At 47.4% G+C, this 23842-nt stretch overlaps 1 protein-coding gene across 3 annotated transcripts in view; it reads right to left on the minus strand.

Annotated features, from left to right (window-relative positions):
* SLC11A2 (solute carrier family 11 member 2) overlaps nt 1-23842 on the minus strand; it is a 166047-nt gene that overhangs the window by 98103 nt on the left and 44102 nt on the right. For all 3 annotated transcript variants that reach the window (XM_075337117.1, XM_075337116.1, XM_075337118.1), the window contains exons 3-4: nt 23039-23163; nt 12760-12885 (exon numbers count right to left, since the gene is read on the minus strand). In XM_075337117.1, the coding sequence (XP_075193232.1) occupies nt 12760-12885; nt 23039-23163 (251 nt within the window). The remainder of the gene's footprint in view (nt 1-12759; nt 12886-23038; nt 23164-23842) is intronic.

Consider the following 23842-nt stretch of genomic DNA (forward strand, 5'->3'; position numbering starts at 1 on the left):
TGTTTTTTTGCCCATATTAATCTTTATCTTTTATTAGTCAGTCTCAGATATGGCTTTTTTTTGCCACTCTGCCCTGAAGGCCAGCATCCCAGAGTCGCCTCTTCACTGTAGACATTGACACTGACATTTTGCAGGTACGATTTAATGAAGCTGCCAGTTGAGGACCTGTGAGGCGTCGATTTCTCAAACTAGAGACTCTAATGTACTTGTCTTGCTGCTCAGTTGTGCAGCGCGGCCTCCCACTTCTCTTTCTACTCTGGTTAGAGCCGGTGTGTGCTCTCCTCTGAAGGGAGTAGTACACACCGTTGTAGGAAATCTTCAGTTTCTTGGCAATTTCTCACATCAAATATCCTTCATTTCTAAGAACAAGAAAAGACTGTCGAGTTTCACATGAAATCTCTTTTTCTGGCCATTTTGAGAGTTTAATGGAACCAACAAATTTAATGCTCCAGATTCTCAACTAGCTCAAAGGAAGGTCAGTTTTAGGCTATGTGCGCACCTTGCTTTTTTTCATGCGTTTCAGCAGCGTTTTGAGCTGCAGCATTTTAATGCAATATTGCATGCGTTTTGATTTCCAGGCAAAGTCTATGAAAAATAGGGCTTTCTTGTGCGCACGATCATAGTATCATAGTATCATAGTTTTTAAGGTTGAAGGGAGACTCTAAGTCCATCTAGTTCAACCCGTAGCCTAACATGTTGATCCAGAGGAAGGCAAAAAAAACCCAATGTGGCAAACAAGTTCCAATGGGGAAAAAATTTCCTTCCTGACTCCACATCCGGCAATCAGACTAGTTCCCTGGATCAATACCCTGTCATAAAATCTAATATACATAGCTGGTAATATTAAATTTTTCAAGAAAGGCGTCCAGGCTCTGCTTAAATGTTAGTAGTGAATCACTCATTACAACATCATGCGGCAGAGAGTTCCATAGTCTCACTGCTCGTACAGTAAAGAATCCTCGTCTGTGATTATGATTAAACCTTCTTTCCTCAAGACGTAGCGGATGCCCCCGTGTTCCAGTCGCAGGCCTAGGTGTAAAAAGATCTTTGGAAAGGTCTCTGTACTGTCCCCTCATATATTTATACATTGTGATTAGATCCCCCCTAAGCCTTCGTTTTTCCAAACTAAATAACCCCAAGTTTAATAACCTGTCTTGGTATTGCAGCCCACCCATTCCTCTAATAATCTTGGTGGCTCTTCTCTGCACCCTCTCCAGTTCAGCTATGTCCTTCTTATATATCGGTGACCAGAATTGTACACAGTATTCTAAGTGCGGTCGCACTAGTGACTTGTACAGAGGTAGAACTATATTTTTTTCATGAACACTTATACCTCTTTTAATACATCCCATTATTTTATTAGCCCTGGCAGCAGCTGCCTGACACTGTCCACTAAAGTGAAGTTTACCATCCACCCATACACCCAAGTCTTTTTCTGTGTCTGTTTTACCCAGTGTTCTACAATTAAGTACATAATCATAAATGTTATTTCCTCTACCCAAGTGCATGACCTTACATTTATCTACATTAAACTTCAATTGCCACTTCTCAGCCCAATCCTCCAATTTACATAAATCTCCCTGTAATATAAAATTATCCTCCTCTGTATTGATTACCCTGCAGAGTTTAGTATCATCTGCAAATATTGAAATTCGACTCCGCATGCCCCCAACAAGGTCATTTATAAATATGTTGAAAAGAAGCGGGCCCAATACTGACCCCTGTGGTACCCCACAATGAACTGAGACCCAGTCCGAGTACGTACCATTAATAACCACCCTTTGTTTCCCATCACTGAGCCAGTTTTTAACCCAGTTACACATATTTTCCCCTATCCCCATTATTCTCATTTTATGTACCAACCTTTTGTGTGGCACCGTATCAAAAGCTTTTGAAAAGTCCATATACACAACATCCACTGCATTTCCCTGGTCCAGGCTTGAACTTACCTCTTCATAGAAGCTGATCAAATTAGTTTGACAGGATCGATCCCTCATAAACCCATGTTGATAGATACTCTGTCATAAGGTTATTTTTCTTGAGATACTCCAGTATAGCATCTCTCAAGAACCCCTCAAGGATTTTACCAACCGTAGAGGTTAAACTTACCGGCCTATAATTTCCCGGCTCAGTTTTTGTCCCCTTTTTGAATATTGGCACCACATTTGCTATGCGCCAGTCCTGCGGTACCGACCCTGTTATTAAGGAATCTGAGAAGATTAAAAATAATGGTCTATCTATCACAGAACTCAATTCCTGTAGTACTCTGGGGTGTATGCCATCCGGGCCCGGAGATTTGTCAACCTTAGTGATTTCGAGGCGGCGGCGTACTTCCTGTTGGGTTAAGCAGGTAATATTCAAGGGTGAATTTATGGTATCACTGGTCATGTCATCTGCCATGGCATTTTCTTGTATGAAAACCGTAGAAAAAAAGTCATTCAGCAGGTTGGCTTTACCCTCATCCCCTTCCACCATTTCACCAAGACTATTTTTAAGGGGGCCAACACTATCGCTTTTCAGTTTTTTACTGTTTATGTACTTAAAGAATATTTTAGGATTATTTTTACTTTCTCTCGCAATGAGTCTCTCTGTATCAAACTGAGCTAACTTAATTTGCTTTTTACATATTTTATTTACTTTTCTATAATTATATAATGCCTCATCACTACCTACCCTCTTTAATTCTTTTAAGGCTTTCTGTTTTTCTTTTATTGCTTCCCTTACAGCTCTATTTAGCCATAGGGGTTTCCTCCTATTTCTAGCATGTTTGTTCCCATAGGGTATATTTTCTGCACAAGCCCTATTCAGGATGCTCATAAAAGTCTCCCATTTGCTTTGTGTACTTTTATTACTTAGTACATCATCCCAGTTTATTGCACTACGATCATCTCTCAACCGTTTAAAATTTGCTTTCCTGAAGTTTAGTGTCCTTGTAGCCCCTCTACTATACATCTTACTAAAAAATACATGAAAACTTATTATTTTGTGATCACTAATCCCCAAGTAACCCCCAACTTGTATATTTGATATACGGTCTGGCCTATTGGTTAGTACAAGGTCTAGTAGTGCTCCCCCTCTTGTGGGGTCCTGTACCATTTGTGAAAGGTAATTATCTTTCATTGTTATCAAAAATCTATTTCCTTTGCTGGAACTGCAAGTTTCTGTTCCCCAATTTATATCAGGATAGTTAAAGTCCCCCATAATAATTACCTCTCCGAGACTCGTTGCTTTATCAATTTGCTTTATGCATTTACAAACGCTGTATTTTAGTTGCGGAAAATTTGTCAAAATCCCAGCGTTTGAAAAAGCAACGAAGGGAATTTTGTTACTTACCGTAAATTCCTTTTCTTCTAGCTCTTATTGGGAGACCCAGACGATTGGGGTATAGCTACTGCCCTCCGGAGGCCACACAAAGCACTACACTAAAAAGTGCAAGGCCCCTCCCCCTCTGGCTATACCCCCCCGTGGTATCACGGGTTCTCCAGTTTTAGTGCCAAAGCAAGAAGGAGGAAGCCAATAACTGGTTTAAACAAATTAACTCCGAATAACGTCGGAGAACTGAAAAACCGTTCAACATGAACAACATGTGTACCCGCAAACAACCAAGAAATCCCGAAGGACAACAGGGCGGGTGCTGGGTCTCCCAATAAGAGCTAGAAGAAAAGGAATTTACGGTAAGTAACAAAATTCCCTTCTTCTTCAGCGCTCTATTGGGAGACCCAGACGATTGGGACGTCCAAAAGCTGTCCCTGGGTGGGTAAAGAGATACCTCATGTTAGAGCTGCAAAACAGCCCTCCCCTACGGGGATGTCACTGCCGCCTGCAGGACTCTTCTACCTAAGCTGGCATCCGCCGAAGCATAGGTATGCACCTGATAATGTTTGGTGAAAGTGTGCAGACTCGACCAGGTAGCTGCCTGGCACACCTGTTGAGCCGAAGCCTGGTGTCGTAGCGCCCAGGACGCACTCACGGCTCTGGTTGAATGGGCTTTCAGCCCTGAAAGAACCGGAAGCCCTGCAAAACGGTAGGCTTCCAGAATTGGTTCTTTGATCCATCGAGCCAGGATGGCTTTAGAAGCCTGCAACCTCTTGCGCGTACCAGCGACAAGAGCATCGGAACGGCGTACGGGCGCCGTGCGTGAAATGTAGATTCTGAGTGCTCTCACCAGATCTAGCAAACGTAAATCATTCTCATACCGGTGAACCGGATGAGTGCAAAAGGACGGTAAGGAGATATCCTGATTAAGATGAAACGAGGATACTACCTTAGGGAGAAACTCCGGAATGATGCGCAGCACTACCTTGTCCTGGTGAAACACCAGGAAGGGAGCCTTGGATGACAGAGCTGCCAGCTCAGACACTCGCCGAAGCGATGGGATCGCAACGAGAAACGCCACCTTCTGTGACAGGCGAGAAAAGGAAACTTCCTTCAGAGGCTCGAAAGGCGGCTTCTGGAGAGCAACTAGAACCCTGTTCAGATCCCATGGATCCAACGGCCGCTTGTACGGGGGTACGATATGACAAACCCCCTACGGGAACGTGCGCACCTTAGAAAGACGTGCTAGACGCTTCTGAAAAAACACGGATAGTGCTGAGACTTGCCCTTTGAGGGAGTCTAGCGACAAGCCCTTTTCTAACTCCTATTGTAGGAAGGAAAGAAAGATAGGCAATGCAAATGGCCAGGGAGACACTCCCTGAGTAGAGCACCAGATTAAGAAAAACTTTCCACGTTCTGTGGTAGATCTTAGCAGACGTGGGCTTCCTAGCCTGTCTCATGGTGGCAACGACCCCTTGGGATAATCCTGAAGACGCTAGGATCCAGGACACACAAGCCACACAGTCAGGTTCAGGGCCGCAGAATTCCGATGGAGAAAACGGCCCTTGAGACAGTAAGTCTGGTCGGTCTGGTAGTGACCCCGGTCGGCCGACCGTGAGATGCCACAGATCCGGGTACCACGATCTCCTCGGCCAGTCTGGTGCGACGAGTATGACGCGGCTGCAATCGGATCTGATTTTTGCGCAGTACTCTGGGCAAGAGTGCCAGAGGTGGAAACACATATGTGAGCCGGAACTGCGACCAATCTTGCACTAAGGCGTCTGCCGCCAGAGCTCTGTGATCGCGCGATCGTGCCATAAATGCCGGGACCTTGTTGGTGTGCCGAGACGCCATTAGGTCGACGTCCGGCCCCCCCCCCAGCGGCAACAGATTTCCTGAAACACGTCCGGGTGAAGGGACCATTCCCCCGCGTCCATGCCCTGGCGACTGAGGAAGCCTGCTTCCCAGTTTTCTACGCCCGGGATGTGAACTGCGGATATGGTGGATGCTGTGTCCTCCACCCACATGAGGATTCGCCGGACTTCCTGGAAGGCTGCTGACTGCGTGTCCCTCCTTGGTGGTTGATGTATGCCACCGCTGTGGAGATGTCCGACTGGATTCGGATCTGCTCCCTTCTAGCCACTTTTGGAAAGCTAATAGGGTAAGATACCCTGCCCCGATTTCCAGCACATCGAACTGAAGGGTGGACTCCTGCTGAGTCCACGTCCCCTGAGCCATGTGGCGGAGACAAACTGCTCCCCACCCTGACAGACTCGTATCTGTCGTGACCACTGCCCAGGATGGGGGCTATGGCAATGAGGTGGGAATAAGCCACTATTGCAGAGAGTCCTCGGCCGTCAGGGAAAGGGAGACTTCCCGTCCAGGGAGGTTGACTGCCCATCCCATTTGCGGAGAATGTCCGATTGCCGTTGGCGCAGATGAAACTGCGCAAAGAGAACTGCCTCGATGGCTGCCACCATCTTCCTTAGGAAGTGCATGAGGCGCCTTAAGGGGTGCGACTGGCCTTGAAGGAGAGACTGCCCCTCTGTCCGCAGTGAACGCTGCTGGTTCAGCGGAAGCTTCACTATGGCTGATAGAGTATGAAACTCCATGCCGAGATACGTTAGTGATTGAGTCGGAGACAGATTTGACCTTGCCAAATTGATGATCCACCCGAAAGTCTGGAGAGTCTCCAGCGTAACATTCAGGCTGCGTTGGCATGCCTCGAGGGAGGTTGCTTTGACGAGTAGATCGTCCAAGTACGGAATCACCGGGTGTCCGTGAGAGTGCAAGACTGCTACCACTGCTGCCATGACCTTGGTGCCCACCCGTGGGGCTGTCGCCAGACTGAATGGCAGAGCTACGAACAGAAGATGTTCGTCTCCTATCACAAAACGTAGAAAACGTTGGTGCTCCGTAGCAATTGGCACGTGGAGATAGGCATCTTTGATGTCTGTTGAGGCAAGGAAGTCTCCTCGAGACATTGAGGCAATGACGGATCGGAGGGATCCCATCCGGAACCGCCTGGCGTTCGCATGCTCGTTGAGCAGTTTCAGAACCAGAACAGGACGGAAGGAACCGTCCATTTTTGGAGCCACAAAGAGATTGGAGTACAAACCCTCGCCCTCGTTCCTGAGGGGGGACAGGGATCACCACTCCTTCTGCTCTTAGAGCGTCCACCGCCTGCAGCAGGGCATCTGCTCGGTGGAGAGGTGGGGCCGTTCTGAAGAATGGAGTCGGAGGACGAGAACAGAACACTGTCCTGTGCACGTGAGCACAATGTCCGTCACCCACCGGTCTGTGACCTGTGGCAGCTAAATGTCGCCAAAGGCGGGGGAGTCTGCCATCAACCGCGGATGCGGAGAGAGAGAGAGAGCTGAGAGTCATGAGGAGACCGCCTTGGTAGCGGTTCCTCCGGCTGCCTTCCTTGGGCGTGATTGAGCCCGGCCGGAATCTGAGCCCGTCTGAGGTTTTGTAGCCCTTTTGCACGAGGACAATTGGGACCTGCCCGAGCTTGGGAAGGACCGAAACCTCGACTGTACTTTTAGGACAGCATTAATAGGGTAAGTCGCAGTGCAGACATTGCGGAGTTACGGACGCCTCTGCGGTACAGATGTACATGTGCTCAAGGCCAGCTGCGCAAGAACAGCTGAAAAGGTTAGGTTGCCTATACGGCTGTGAATGCCGGAGCAACCGACACGCCGATAGCCTCCTAGACAGATTTCAACCAGAGTCCATCTGTCTGTGAATGGCATCTTTAAGTGAAGCCCCATCTCCAGTGCAACTATGGCTCTATATGCAAGCCTGGAGATTGGAGAATCCACCTTTGGACCCTGGGTCCAGCGCTGACCACGTCAGGGGAAAAAAGGGATAACGTGTATCCTAAAAACGTTTGGAGAAGACGCTTATCTGGTAAGCGTGGTGTTCCTGGACTGCTTCTCTGAAGTCAGCGTGGCCAGAAAAATACTCAATATCTGCGTGAGACACTGAAAAGGAACTTCTCCTGTTCGTCTCCTATCTCCACTGGGGGAGCTGAGGGAGGAAGATCCAACCTTCCATTGGTGGACGGTATAGGATCATTCCGTATGGCGTTACCACCCGGTGTATCCGGATTGAGAGCGATGTCAGTATCAAAGCCCTGAAGAGCTGCCTTTTGTTCAAGTAGATTGCCCATGGGTGCAAGTCTCTATATTATGACTACTCCGTCCCTGTCCATGGACAGGGTTGACAGGAGGTTTCTTTGGCCACAACTAGTAGAGCCCCGGCAGACGAAGTGCTAGAGACCCCGGCAGACGACGTGCTACAGGGGAGCATGCACACAATGGGACGGTGTCATGAACAGCATCCCATGTAGTAAAAACAGCACTGAAAACTGTGTTGCTTTTTTGCCGCTGCCGACTAGCTATCTAGAAGTATATAGCCAAGATTGGTGACCGTACATTGCAATGTATAGCATACAGGCATAAAGTACAAATGACCACTGCAGCACAAGCAATACAAGCAGCATAGAAGCCTGTGCCCTGGCACCCCTGCTCTTCTGCTGCTGTATACTAGTCATCTAGGGGAATATAGCCCAGAAGAGTGACCCTACAGTGCAATGTATAGCATACAAGCACAAGTACAAATGAACACTGCAGCACATGCAATCCAAGCAGCATAGAAGCCTGTGCCCTGGCACCTCTGCTCTTCTGCTGCTGTAGACTGGTCATCTAGGGGAATATAGCCCAGAAGAGTGACCATACAGTGCAATGTATAGCATACAAGCACAAGTACAAATGCACACTGCAGCCCATGCAATACAAGCAGCATAGAAAAAAAAAACCTGTGCCCCAGCACCCTTGGTTTTCTGCTGCTGTAGTCTAGCCATTCCAGGAGAATATAGCTAAGACTAGCGACTGTACAGTGCAATGTATAGCATATCAGCATAAACACAAATGAACACTTCAGTACGTGCAATACAAGCAGCCTAGAAAGCCTGTGCCTTAGCACACCTGCTTTCCTGCTGCTGATGTGTCGCTCCCCAAGCGGGCATATAGCGACCTATGCAGTTAAAAACAACACATGTATACACTGCATATATATTGTGGTCAGCACTATGTGTGCCCTTACCGCCCGCCTATAAGCGGGTGTATGAACGCCACTGTCCTGCCTTGGTGCCCCGAGCTCTGCAGTAATGGCTGCCGGCTTCTTCCCCAGCTCGTGTGAGTAGGGGCGGGCCGTGGGCGTGCCCCCAAGGCAGAGCGGGAATCCGGCGTCCGACAGAGTGCAGTGAGAGGGCTGGAGCATGTAAAAAGGCTCCAGCCCTCGGCGCTGCTGATTGCTCAGCGCCTGTCCCCTTCCCTGAGTGACAGGGAGGGGGCGGGAACGAAGCGGCACTAGGCCGCAGAAGCCGGGGACTGGAGTTATAAGCGCCGCCGCCGTAAAAGCGCGGTCGGCGCCCAGTCCCCGGCGAACTACAAGTCCCAGCCGCGCCGCCGCTCCCGGAGCGTCCGGCGCGGTAGTTCCCAAAACACAAAGTCACTCAGCAAGGCTGCAGTGACTGTAACCCTTTACTGTCCCCGGCGCACTAGCACACCCAGCAAGTCTGGAGTGTGCTGTGCCTGTGTGTACGGGGACACAGAGTACCTGTAATGGTGCAGGGCCATGTCCCTGAACGGTACTCCAGCTCCACATCCAGCAGGTTCAATGGGTCTGTGGATGGAGCCCGGCGTCAGAGCTTTGAGGCCGGCAGGATCCCACTTCCTCAGAGCCCCTCAGGGGGATGTGGAAGGAAAGCAGCATGTGGGCTCCAGCCTCCGTACCAGCAATAGGTACCTCAACCTTACAACACCATCCAGGGGTGAGAAGGGAGCATGCTGGGGACACTATATGTGTCCTCTTTTCTTCCATCCGAAATAGTCAGCAGCTACTGCTGACTAAAATCTGTGGAGCTATGCATGGATGTCTGACCTCCTTCGCACACAAAGCTAAAACTGGAGAACCCGTGATACCACGGGGGGGTATAGCCAGAGGGGGAGGGGCCTTGCACTTTTTAGTGTAGTGCTTTGTGTGGCCTCCGGAGGGCAGTAGCTATACCCCAATCGTCTGGGTCTCCCAATAGAGCGCTGAAGAAATGTCAATTGTTTTTGCCATTTTGGCAGCGTTTTAAATAACATTGAAGTCAATGAGAAATGTCTAAACGCATATTTTTCAAGAAAGAATGCGCTTCACTTGCTTTTTACTAGCGATCTGCATGTGTTTTTGACATAATAAACGCTGGTCTTTCCGTATCTCTGTCCATGTCGGTCTCTCCCTCCCACCCCCTCTCTCATACTCACCGATCCACGATCACCGGCGTGGCGCTGCATGGCGTTCACACTGTGGCGCCTTCTGTTCAAAAATGCCGGCTGCTCATTAATCCATCACGTATTCTCTGCTTCCTCCGCCCACCGGCGCGTATGATTGGTTGCAGTGAGACAGCTGTCACTCAGCGTAGGGGAGTGTCTGACTGCAACCAATCACAGCCACCGGTGGGCGTGTCTATATCGAGCAGTTAAAAATAATATATAAAACGTGCGGTCCCCCCAATTTGGATACCAGCCAGGGTAAAGCCACAAGGCTGAAGGCTGGTATTCTCAGGATAGGGAGGTCCCCAGCCTAACAATATCAGCCAGCAGCCGCCCGGAATTGCAGCATCCATTAGATGCGACAGTCCAGGGACTCTACCCGGGTCATCCCGAATTGCCCTGGTGCGGTGGCAAACGGGGTAATAAGGAGTTAATGGCAGCAGCCCATAGCTGCCACTAAGTCCTAGGTTAATCATGGCAGGCGTCTCCCTGAGATACCTTCCATGATTAACCTGTAAGTTAAAGAAAATAAAAACACACATCCAAAAAATCCTTTATTTGTAATGAGACAAAAAAAAAAAAAAAAAAAAAAAAAATCCTCTTTCACCAATTTATTAATCCCTCAAAAACACCTCCAGGTCCGGCGTAATCCACGCAAGGTCCCACAACGCTTCCAGCTCTGCTACATCGAAAGCAGACAGGAGCGGCAGTAGAACACCGCTGCTCCTATGAGCTCCATGCAGCAACTGAAGTGAGTCGCGCAATCAGCTGTGCTGTCACTGAGGTTACTCGCGGCCACCGCCGTCAGGTGGAGGACTGCAGCTGTGGCCGCAAGTAACCTGAGTGACGGCACAGCTGATAGCGCGGCTCACTGCAGTCACTCAGGGGATTTGCGATCACAGGCGAGTCCTTCACGTGTGACCGCAAATCAAGCCACAGCACACGCACAGAGCCACGCGATCACAATGCAGTCAGGTGAAGTTCATCCGAGTTCATTCTGATCGCGTGTCACTGTCTCACAGCCAGCCATGGTCTTTTTGACAGTGTGGTCCCACTTGGCTCTGCTGCAAGTCTATGGGGATGCTGCAACCGAGTAGGACCGTACTTTGAAAAATGTGCGTTCTGGATGCTTTTCCCCCACTCTGGTTATGGCAGAGAAAGTATCCAGAACGCATGAATTCTCCAGGAACGTGCGCAAGTTGCGTTCTGCCGAATGAGTCTCAGGACGCAGCTTTATTGGCTGCGTTCTGAGACGCACAGGCAGTGACTTACATGCTGCGGAATTGAACGCAATGTGCGCACATAGCCTTATAGCAAAACTGTTTTTAGCTGAGCTAACATACTTGCACAAGGGATTTTGAAACATCCATTAGCCTTCTAACACAGTTAGCAAACACAATGTACCATTAAGAACCCTGGAGTGGTGGTTGTTGGAAATAGGCCTCTATACACCTATGTAGATATTGCATTAAAAACCAGACGTTTGCAGCTAGAATAGTCATTTACCACATTAACAATGTATAGAGTGTATTTCTGTTTAATTTAATGTTAGCTTCATTGGAAAAAAATGTGCTCTCTTTTCAAAAATAAGGAAATATCTAAGTGACCCTAAACTTTTGAACTGTAGTGTATATGTATATACACACACACACACACACACACACACACACACACACACATAATATTTATATTCCCCTCCCCAGCCCAGTAGTATTTTAATATAGCCTCTCCCAGATTTAGGCCTAAATTTGTATCCACATTCCAGATGGTGCCTCATTTCAAATCTGATGGACGATAGTCACAAAGTGACAAAAAGCACCTTTTAGTTATTTCTTTTAAATGTCCCTTAAAGGAATACCTATATAAAAAAAAAAAAAAATTGAAGAGAAGTTTACATAAAGACTAACATTGGCTATACAAAAGATTTCTGACAGCTAAAAAAGCAGAATGTAGTCAAAAAAGGGCCATCATTGACTGTTGGAATATAAATAAAGTGTGACCCTGGAGAACTTATTGAAAGTTAAATCTGCCATGCAGCTTTATCTTTTCAATTTATTACCTTAGTACAGTAATGGCGAACCTACGGCACACGTGCCAGACCGGGCATGCAGAGCCCTCTTTGTCGGCACGCGCGCTGTCGCCTCATCCAGGTGCATTGAACTGCCGGTGTGATCGCGCTAGCAGTTCAAAGTTGTGTTGGAGCAGAGGAGACATCTCTCCTCGCTCTGACACTCCTCTCCTAGGCTGCAGGCCTATTGCCTAGGAGACATCGGGAGCGTCAGTAAGCGGCGCTGGCGTAATGACATCTTGTGGTCGTGTAAGAACTGAGGGCCCAGCGGCGGGCAGTGGTGGAGCGGCTGTTGGAAGGCGAGTGTTTTGGTTTTTTTGGGGTTTTTTTTTAAACTGTGTGCTGCTGTACCAGGATGGGGGGACATGCCAGGACAGATGAACATTTGCCAGGACGGGGCCATGATGGGGACAAATATATGAGACTGTAGGAAATATATATCAGGATGGAGGGCATGTTTACCAGGAAGTGTCCCAAGAAGGGGGACATAACTACATAATAAAAAGGGGGAGGGGGAGCAACTCATGTCTTTATGGCATTTCGAGAGGTCTACACTCTGAAATGTGGATTACAGGGTGAAATCTGATTGCATTCCATGCTAAAATACATGTCTGTCTAATATTCTGCATTTCTTTCCAGAAAGATCAATCCAACTGGTGTGTGTGGAAAGGGCAGGGGGAGAGGCTCAGCCTCAATGTGTTGTAAGCTTGATGCCCCACTGCTGAAGAGAAGAGAAGACTGCAAAATATAAAGTTTAAAATCAATTAATTATTTACATAATGGAATTGGTTAAATTGCCATGTTGGAACTTCAGGGAAAAAAAAAAAAAATATAATATATATGTGTTTAGGGCTACAGTTTGGGCACTGTGCCTGTGAAACATTCGCCATCACTGCCTTAGTAAATAGTATTTCTGGTGTCTTCAATTTTCCCCAAATTATTCGGCTTATATATTGTAGACTCTCCCAACCTCTTCTGTGTAAATGGTGATCAGAAATAAAAAACAATCCCATTGTAAAGACCTTTAATAAACAAAAGACAAGTATTCACCTTGAAATCTGCTACAGAACCAGACTGTAAATCGGACTCAATGTTTCCCGGATCTAAATAAGCAATGCTCATCAAGAAGCCGGGTCCAGTGAAGGCCCACAGCTTCCGGAAACTGAACCAGGAGTGCTGCAAAGAAAAGAAAAAGCAATCGTGTTACAATCCGGGTACAGCAAAAGCATCTGCAGCACTATAGCGCAATTTAAACATAGTATTCCATATTTGCCCCACTGATAAAAGGAACTGGATGAGGGATTTTCTCTGTCTGTAATTATAGTCAAAGTTATTAAAAAGGGATTATGGAAATGTTAGTTTTATAGAATGCATTGCAAAACTATGTACTGTAATTTACCTAGATACACAGTAATAGACTTCCAGAAGAGCAACTGGGAGCAGGTTTCTGAAAGTATCTGACAAAAGGCTACACAGTAGAGATGAGCGAACCGGTCCCGGTTCGGCTCGAGGCGGTTCGCCGAACGGGGGGTCTGGCTCGAGTTCGGCTCGTCGAACGTTCGACGAACCGAACTCGAGCCCATAGGAAACAATGGCAGGCAATCACAAACACAGTAAAACACCTAGAAAACACCCTCAAAGGTGTCCAAAAGGTGACAAACAACTCACAACACAACACAAACACATGGGAAAGTGACAAGGACATGTACTCATGCGAAAACAAAACAGCTGGACAAGGAAAAAGAGGAGGACACACAGATATAGGCATGGCACGCCCTTCTAAAGTCATGTAAAACACCGCAAGGTGACTCCAAGCGGAGTCTCCCTTTTTTCCAAAAATTGGGCCCCACACACCCACCCCTTCAGTGGCAGCAGTTGTGCCCCAGTTGTACACTTCACAGCTAGATTTGCATCAAGCACATTCAAAAATACGCCATTCTTATCCGTCCCCAGGATGACACCGGGGTAGGTAGCAAAGTCTTTCCTGATCCCAGCTCTGTTCATCTTGGCTTCTTTTAAAAACACAGCAAGCAAGGGTTACTCCAAGCGGAGTCTCCCTTTTTTCCAAAAATTGGGCCCCACACACACCCACCCCTTCAGTGGCAGCAGTTGTGCCCCAGTTGTACACTTCACAGCTAGATTTGCATCAAGCACATTCAAAAATACGCTATTCTTAACCGTCCCCAGGATGACACCGGGGTAGGTAGCAAAGTCTTTCCTGATCCCAGCTCTGTTCATCTTGGCTTCTTTTAAAAACACAGCAAGCAAGGGTTACTCCAAGCGGAGTCTCCCTTTTTTCCAAAAATTGGGCCACACAGACACCCACCCCATCAGTGGCAGCACTTGGGCCCTAGTTGCAAACAGGATGTTTTGATTTGCATCAAGCACATTCAAAAATACGCTATTCTTAGCCGTCCCCAGGATGACACTGGGGTAGGTAGCAAAGTCTTTGCTGACCCATGACTTGTTCATCTTGGCTTCTTTTAAAAACAATGTAAGCAAGGGTTACTCCAAGCGGAGTCTCCCCTTTTTTCCAAAAATTGGGCCACACAGACACCCACCCCATCAGTGGCAGCACTTGGGCCCTAGTTGCAAACAGGATGTTTTGATTTGCATCAAGCACATTCAAAAATACGCTATTCTTAGCCGTCCCCAGGATGACACCGGGGTAGGTAGCAAAGTCTTTCCTGATCCCAGCTCTGTTCATCTTGGCTTCTTTTAAAAACACAGCAAGCAAGGGTTACTCCAAGCGGAGTCTCCCTTTTTTCCAAAAATTGGGCCACACAGACACCCACCCCATCAGTGGCAGCACTTGGGCCCTAGTTGCAAACAGGATGTTTTGATTTGCATCAAGCACATTCAAAAATACGCTATTCTTAGCCGTCCACAGGATGACACCGGGGTAGGTAGCAAAGTCTTTCCTGATCCCAGCTCTGTTCATCTTGGCTTCTTTTAAAAACACAGCAAGCAAGGGTTACTCCAAGCGGAGTCTCCCTTTTTTCCAAAAATTGGGCCACACAGACACCCACCCCATCAGTGGCAGCACTTGGGCCCTAGTTGCAAACAGGATGTTTTGATTTGCATCAAGCACATTCAAAAATACGCTATTCTTAGCCGTCCCCAGGATGACACCGGGGTAGGTAGCAAAGTCTTTCCTGATCCCAGCTCTGTTCATCTTGGCTTCTTTTAAAAACACAGCAAGCAAGGGTTACTCCAAGCGGAGTCTCCCTTTTTTCCAAAAATTGGGCCACACAGACACCCACCCCATCAGTGGCAGCACTTGGGCCCTAGTTGCAAACAGGATGTTTTGATTTGCATCAAGCACATTCCAAATCCACAAGCATTTACTCTCCCCAGGATGACACAGGGGTAGTAAATTCCTTCTGGATCCATGACTTGTTCATTTTGATGAACGTCAGTCTGTCCACATTGTCACTGGACAGACGCGTGCGCTTATCTGTCAGCACACACCCAGCAGCACTGAATACACGTTCAGAGACAACGCTGGCAGCTGGACACGACAAAATCTCCAAGGCGTAAGTTGCGAGCTCTGGCCATTTTTGTAGGTTTGAAGCCCAAAAGGAGCAAGGCTCCAGTTGCACAGTCATGGCATCGATGTTCATTTGGAGATACTCCTGTATCATCCTCTCCAGCCGTTGACTATGTGTCAGACTTGTTGTCTCTGGTGGCCTTGCAAAAGAGGGTCTAAAAAAATTATGAAAAGATTCCATAAAATTGCTGTTACCGGCACCAGAAAAGGTCCTACTGGTACGGGTAGACTGTTGAAGATGACGAGACCGTCCCATGTTTGTCAAGTTACAACTGGGAGATTCACTCCCTGCACCTGCACGGTTGTTTGGTGGAAAAGCCGAGCTAAGATCTAGTAACAGCTTCTGCTGATACTCCTGCATACGTGCGTCCCTTTCTATGGCTGGAATTATGTCACAAAATTTGGACTTGTACCGGGGATCTAATAGTGTGGCAATCCAGTAGTCATCATCACTTCTAATTTTGACAATACGACTGTCATGTTGGAGGTAGTGCAACAAAAAGGCACTCATGTGTCTTGCGCAGCCATGCGGACCAAGTCCATGCTGTGTTTGTGGCATAGAGGTGCTACCCGTTCTTTCTTCCTCTGACATCTGACCCCAACCTCTTTCAACTGAAATTTGACCAAGGTCTCCCTCATCCGCTGAGTCTTCCATGTCCATGGACAGTTCGTCCTCCATTTCTTCATGTTCTCCTGCACCTTGCTCAACATTTCGCCTGCTACTATGCGCCCTTGTCGATCCCTGTCCCCCATGGTCCCATGCCTGCTGCGTTGGTGATGATGAACGTCTGGACCTTCGTGATGTTGTTGTCCCTTGCGCATATGAATCCTCCTGTAGTTCCTCCCCTTCATGTTGTCCCACCCCCTGACTCCGAATAGTGTTTAGCGTGTGCTCCAGCATGTAAATGACTGGAATCGTCATGCTGATAATGGCATTGTCAGAGCTAAACATATTCGTCGCCATGTCGAAACTGTGCAGAAGGGTGCATAGGTCCTTGATCTGAGACCACTCCATCAGGGTGATCTGCCCCACCTCTGCATCTCGTTGGCCCAGGCTATACGTCATGACGTATTGCACCAGGGCTCTGCGGTGCTGCCACAGTCGCTGTAACATGTGGAGAGTTGAATTCCAGCGTGTCGCCACATCGCATTTCAGGCGATGAACCGGCAGGCCGAAAGACTTCTGGAGCGATGCAAGTCGCTCTGCTGCGGCGCTTGAACGGCGGAAGTGAGCTGACAGTTTTCGTGCCCTGTTCAGAAGGCCATCTAGGCCGGGATAGTGTGTTAAAAATTGCTGCACGACAAGGTTCAACACGTGAGCCATACAAGGTACGTGTGTCACCTTGCCCAGGCGAAGTGCCGCACCCAGGTTTGCAGCATTGTCGCACACGGCCTTACCAGGCTGCAGTTTGAGTGGAGACAACCATTTATTAAACTCGGACCGCAAAGCTGACCACAACTCCTCAGCTGTGTGACTCTTATTACCAAGACATGTCAAGCTAAAGACCGCCTGATGCCGTTGCGCTCTGCTGCCAGCATAGTAATGAGGGGTGCGTGATTCCTTCTGCGCAGTGAGAACGCTGGTGGCCTGACCAGGCAGGCTTGGGGCGGAGGTGGAGGACCCAGATGAGGTGGAGGATGCAGAAGCAGTGGCGGAACTTGGACAGACAGAGGATTGACACACAAGTCGTGGGGACGGCAAGACTTGTGCAGCAGACCCTTCACCATCTATCACCATAGTTACCCAGTGCCCAGTCAGCGACATGTAACGTCCCTGTCCATGCTTACTGGTCCAAGTATCGGTGGTGAAATGCACCCGTTCACACACAGAGTTTCTCAAGGAAGCGGTGATGTTGTGTGCGACATGCTGGTGTAGCGCGGGCACACCTTTCTTAGAGAAGTAGTGGCGACTAGGCATCTGGTACTGGGGCACAGCGACAGACATAAGGTCTCTAAAATCCTGTGTGTCCACTAGGCGGAAAGGCAGCATTTCGGTAGCCAACAGCTTACAGAGGGATAGAGTCAACCTCTTAGCTTTGTCATGGGTCGGAGGAAGTGGCCTTTTATTTGACCACATCTGAGGGACAGAGATCTGGCTGCTGTGTGTAGACGGTGTTGAGTAGGGTGTCCCTTGAAAAATGCAGGTTTGTGAGGAAAGTGCAGGCGGAGACATGATGTTGCCTTCATCCAACGTTGGTGCTATCGATGTCTGAGAGAGCTGTACACACTCACTTGTTTCCCCTTCCAAACCAACTGACGACCTTACAAGCAAACTGCCTGTTGCGGTTACAGTGGTGGAAGTTTTGCGTGGAAAAACAGGTGTGGCAGCTGTCCCCACAGTCCTAGAAGATGAAGAGCGCGCGGATGCAGTGGAAGGGGCGGGCGGTGGATGGTTCGCTCCACTAGGCCGCATTGCAGCACGGTGAGCTTCCCACCGGGACTTATGATATTTAGTCATGTGACGATTCATGGAAGAAGTTGTCAAACTGCTGAGGTTTTGACCTCTACTAACAGAATCATGACAAATGTTACATATCACATGAGTTGGGCGATCTTTTTCGATGTGAAAAAAGGACCAGGCTAGGCAAGGCTTAGAGGCCCATGCGACCTGTTGATCCACCCCGAATAATGCTCATAGGCAGAGTGGTGGCTGAGGATGCAGTTGTAGACGTGCTACCAGTGCTCCGACTCTGTCCAGGAAGGCGCAAGGTAACTTCGTCGTCGGTTGCATCCTCCTCCACCGCCTCTGTTGACCTCCTCGAGTGCCTGACTGGGGGTTGACAGTAGGTGGGATCTAGAACGTCATCATCAATTGTTGTGTTTGCACTCCCCTCCCCCTCAGACCGAGCCTCTTCTTGCCCTGACGGAATATTTAAGTTGTCATCCCAATCGGGTATCTGCGTCTCATCTTCATCAGTATGTTCCTCATTGTCTATAACCACAGGTGTTACAGTTTGTGACAAAGGGTCAACATTATGCTCAGAAACTTGGTCCTCACGGCCTGAATCTGAGTCACAAAGGTTCTGGGCATCACTGCAGACCATTTCCTGTTCTGTACTCACTGTAGCTTGGGAGCAGACCTCTGATTCCCAGGCTATAGTGTGACTGAACAGCTCTGCAGACTCAGCCATCTCAGTTCCACCATACTGTGCAGGGCTGATGGAGACTTCAGAGCTGGGAGAAAGCAAGTTTGATTGGGATGACAACTCAGAGGACTGGTGTTTTTTGGATGCGGTACTTGAAGTGGCAGAGAGGGCACTTGTTGGACCACTTGAGATCCATTCAAGCATTTTCCTTTTTTGCCCATCATCTACCTTTGTTCCTGTTGTTCGTGTCCGTAACAAAGGGAGCACATCGGATTGTCCACGGTAAGTAGTAGACATCTTACTTTTGCTGGTAGATGGTCTATCTTCAGCAGATGATAATGGAGCTTTGCCACCTTCCCCACGGACAAAACCTTTTTTGCCTTTTCCACCACGCCTCTTCCCCTTTCCACCAGCATCTGTCATTTTGCCACTCATGTTGATTGCGACAAGATTGTGGACTGAAAATGTGGTAGTAAAAATTGAGAGGTGGTGAAGATTGCAGTGGTGGTCTAGCTTTATTAACAGCAGAATAATAAAGAATAAATATCCCTGACAATGCAACTTAGTTATAATTAGTTGGAGTGTGCAACGCAGGCAGACGTGCTGCAAATGTCTTTGCACTAGTGGGACTATAGCAAAGTCCAATAGCCACGTATAGGATGCCACTAGGTACACTGAGTGTTTGCTAGTATAATGGCTTGGTTAGAATGAGTTGTAGTGTGCAACGCAGGCAGACGCGCTCTGCAAATGTCTTTGCACTAGTGGGACTATAGCAAAGTCCAATAGCCACGTATAGGATGCCACTAGGTACACTGAGTGTTTGCTAGTATAATGGCTTGGTTAGAATGAGTTGTAGTGTGCAACGCAGGCAGACGCGCTCTGCAAATGTCTTTGCACTAGTGGGACTATAGCAAAGTCCAATAGCCACGTATAGGATGCCACTAGGTACACTGAGTGTTTGCTAGTATAATGGCTTGGTTAGAATGAGTTGTAGTGTGCAACGCAGGCAGACGCGCTCTGCAAATGTCTTTGCACTAGTGGGACTATAGCAAAGTCCAATAGCCACGTATAGGATGCCACTAGGTACACTGAGTGTTTGCTAGTATAATGGCTTGGTTAGAATGAGTTGTAGTGTGCAACGCAGGCAGACGCGCTCTGCAAATGTCTTTGCACTAGTGGGACTATAGCAAAGTCCAATAGCCACGTATAGGATGCCACTAGGTACACTGAGTGTTTGCTAGTATAATGGCTTGGTTAGAATGAGTTGTAGTGTGCAACGCAGGCAGACGCGCTCTGCAAATGTCTTTGCACTAGTGGGACTATAGCAAAGTCCAATAGCCACGTATAGGATGCCACTAGGTACACTGAGTGTTTGCTAGTATAATGGCTTGGTTAGAATGAGTTGTAGTGTGCAACGCAGGCAGACGCGCTCTGCAAATGTCTTTGCACTAGTGGGACTATAGCAAAGTCCAATAGCCACGTATAGGATGCCACTAGGTACACTGAGTGTTTGCTAGTATAATGGCTTGGTTAGAATGAGTTGTAGTGTGCAACGCAGGCAGACGCGCTCTGCAAATGTCTTTGCACTAGTGGGACTATAGCAAAGTCCAATAGCCACGTATAGGATGCCACTAGGTACACTGAGTGTTTGCTAGTATAATGGCTTGGTTAGAATGAGTTGTAGTGTGCAACGCAGGCAGACGCGCTCTGCAAATGTCTTTGCACTAGTGGGACTATAGCAAAGTCCAATAGCCACGTATAGGATGCCACTAGGTACACTGAGTGTTTGCTAGTATAATGGCTTGGTTAGAATGAGTTGTAGTGTGCAACGCAGGCAGACGCGCTCTGCAAATGTCTTTGCACTAGTGGGACTATAGCAAAGTCCAATAGCCACGTATAGGATGCCACTAGGTACACTGAGTGTTTGCTAGTATAATGGCTTGGTTAGAATGAGTTGTAGTGTGCAACGCAGGCAGACGCGCTCTGCAAATGTCTTTGCACTAGTGGGACTATAGCAAAGTCCAATAGCCACGTATAGGATGCCACTAGGTACACTGAGTGTTTGCTAGTATAATGGCTTGGTTAGAATGAGTTGTAGTGTGCAACGCAGGCAGACGCGCTCTGCAAATGTCTTTGCACTAGTGGGACTATAGCAAAGTCCAATAGCCACGTATAGGATGCCACTAGGTACACTGAGTGTTTGCTAGTATAATGGCTTGGTTAGAATGAGTTGTAGTGTGCAACGCAGGCAGACGCGCTCTGCAAATGTCTTTGCACTAGTGGGACTATAGCAAAGTCCAATAGCCACGTATAGGATGCCACTAGGTACACTGAGTGTTTGCTAGTATAATGGCTTGGTTAGAATGAGTTGTAGTGTGCAACGCAGGCAGACGCGCTCTGCAAATGTCTTTGCACTAGTGGGACTATAGCAAAGTCCAATAGCCACGTATAGGATGCCACTAGGTACACTGAGTGTTTGCTAGTATAATGGCTTGGTTAGAATGAGTTGTAGTGTGCAATGCAGGCAGACGCGCTCTGCAAATGTCTTTGCACTAGTGGGACTATAGCAAAGTCCAATAGCCACGTATAGGATGCCACTAGGTACACTGAGTGTTTGCTAGTATAATGGCTTAGTTATCAGTTGGAGTGTGCAGAGGACAAGAGGGTACAGTGGCAGGATTGTGGTGCTCTGGGTAGAGGAATGGAAGCCTGCCTTTCTATTCCCTCCTAATGGTGAAATGCAGGTAGGAAATCCCTGACCTGGGCTACACAGACGCTGTTGCTGTTTGCAGGACCTGTCACCTATGGCTCTCTGACCCTGCCGGTTGGAGCCCTTAAAAGGACTGCTATAAAGTGCTCTCCCTAAGCTGTCTAACGCTGTGTATGCAGCGCATACAGCTGTATCGGCTATAGGACTCAGGAAGACGGAGCTGCGACAGTGATGTCTGACACCAAAGACGCAGAAGGCAGATAATGGCGTCCGTGAAGAAAATGTCCGGTTTTATAATGCAGGGACATGTGACATGCAGATCCTATCACACATGCCGTTGCTTCTCTGGCTCAAAGTCCACTTAGCTGTGTGTGTGTCTGGGATTGGCTGACATGCTGGCCCGCCCCACAAGACGCGCGCACTTAGGGAAGGAAGACAAGAAAAAAAAAAAAAAAAAATGGCGATCGCCATTATAGAAACAGCAGTGATCTGAAGGCGCTGTTCACGCACACTATACACTGAAATGTGATAATAGTTTGATTCACAGAGTGACTTACACTATTACAGCAGAAACCAAGCTATGATTTAGCTGTTTTTTGGCTGCTAGAACCGTTCTCGAACGTTTCTAGAACTACCGAGCTTTTGCAAAAAGCTCGAGTTCTAGTTCGATCTAGAACATGCCCCAAAATCACTCGAGCCGCGAACTGGAGAACCACGAACCACGAACCGCGCTCAACTCTACTACACAGTTGAAATACCAGTTCACTGTAGGATGCGAACAGGCCCCAATGGTACATGGTGGAGGAAGCACAGGTGCGAAATGCTGAGGAACCATTGCTCAAGCAACTATCACTCTCATCTAACAGTACGGGCGTCAATAATAGGCAGGAAGTCAGTATGGTGCAAAAAAAAAAAAAAAAAAAAAAAAAAAAAAAAAAAAAAAAAAAAAAAAACACACCTTAGGCCGCTTTCACATTGCGTTCAGTGGTCCCTTAGGGGCTTCCGATGCAGTCTACTACGTCTGTATGTCTGCCTCCAATAAGTGTATATTCCAAAAATGGTGCACCACAGCACATGCAGATTCCATCTGCACCAATATAGTCAACGGCCCTGTCGGCACATATGTCGAAAACCCGTTAATCATGGAAGGTATCTCGGGGAGATGCCCACATGGGACCACTTAAAGGAGATCAGAATGCAATGTGAAAACGGCCTTACAAATGAATAATCAGGCCATTTGTGTGTATATTTCTTCAGATTCTCTTTGCCTAAAATCCCTCAATCACGTACAGCCATAGATTCCATAGTTCCACTAAGGGTTCGATTCCACTTGCGTTTTGCACGGACAAGTGAAATCCGATAAAAAAAATGGACTGCAATCTCATCAGTGCAAAACTATGAGGCAGTGTCCATCTGCGATTAGATTTCGCATGCCATATTGGCCTGAAAAATGAATCACAGCATGCTGCGTTTGGCAGCGATTCTCGGCTCACACACCCCCATACAAGTCTAAAGGAGCATGTGAAACATCGCACGCACTCGCATGTCATCCGACCGCAGTGTGATGTACGCAGAGACAAACCACAGAGGAGAGGAAGAAAGTGCTTCCTCCCTCTGCTCCGCAGCTGTGATCCGATTGCAAGATCGCATCACAGTCGCATGACCCTTGGCTGAGGCCTGCAGCAGAGTGTCCTTAGCATATTGCTTCCGAAGCTCTTGCATTACAAGCAATGTGCAAGTGGAACCGTACCCTAAGGAGACATATATCAGGATTGGCCGAGGATGGAGGAACTATACACCATGATGGGGAACAAAGAGAAAAAAAACAAACACAAAAGAGGTACAAGAAAAACTTTCAGTTGGGCTTATACTTACAAAGTATATCAGTACTTGGCTTTGTGGAAAATAATGTGATTGTGGTAATAACCTTTTAAAATGGGTAAAATAAAATCATTGACATTATGTATTCCTTGCGCCACTTACCACCTCATCTTCTGGGATAGGTATTTTCTCATCAAAATAACTTGTAAATGGTTCACCCTCAATGATTGGCTGCATATTTGCATCACTGACGTCTGGTTTTGATTCATGGTCTGCTGATTCACTTTCTAAGAAAGAATCGAGAAGTAAAATGATTTAAAGGCTAAAAAGGACAATTTCATGCAATTAGATTTAAAAAAAAACAGTCATCATGAAAGGCCATGCATTAGGCTTGCGGGTGCATACTTCCCATTGGCTTGTGTTGGGACATCACATATGGGGGTCCCTTACTCTATCAAGATGGATGCCACAATAAATAGCAAAAAAACACGTGTATTGTAGTGGCAGCCTCTTCATGATATTGGACCTATGAAAAGAAATTGATGGGCTGCATTCTGCGGTGTTGTCAAGTTTGGAAAAAATGCTCAATGGAAAAAATTCCATAAAAACACAAGAAATACGTTAATAGCATATGAAGGTGTTCGGAGTTTTATTTTTGGCATAATTTCACCGTGTCTGTAAATGTGGAAATGCAGTAAGTCAAAGTTTTTCCTACAACTTTGCAGCACCATTTAATGTTTTAATTAAATAAAACTATTTAAATGGAAAAAAATATTATATTATATATTTATTTATGAAATGTTGCTATTAATCTTGTGCAGCAGAATGGTAGTTGTATTCTATGACACGGAGAAGCTGTGTTGTGTAATAGAGTTACAATGTGCAGCTATTTGTAACATAAAACTGCTATCAAGAGCATGCAAAGTCTGCCTGGGGGCGATCAGGGCTGTGGCAGGACAGATAGGC

The sequence above is a fragment of the Anomaloglossus baeobatrachus genome, chromosome 2 (genome assembly GCF_048569485.1).
Source record: "Anomaloglossus baeobatrachus isolate aAnoBae1 chromosome 2, aAnoBae1.hap1, whole genome shotgun sequence".
Lineage (NCBI taxonomy): Eukaryota > Metazoa > Chordata > Amphibia > Anura > Aromobatidae > Anomaloglossus > Anomaloglossus baeobatrachus.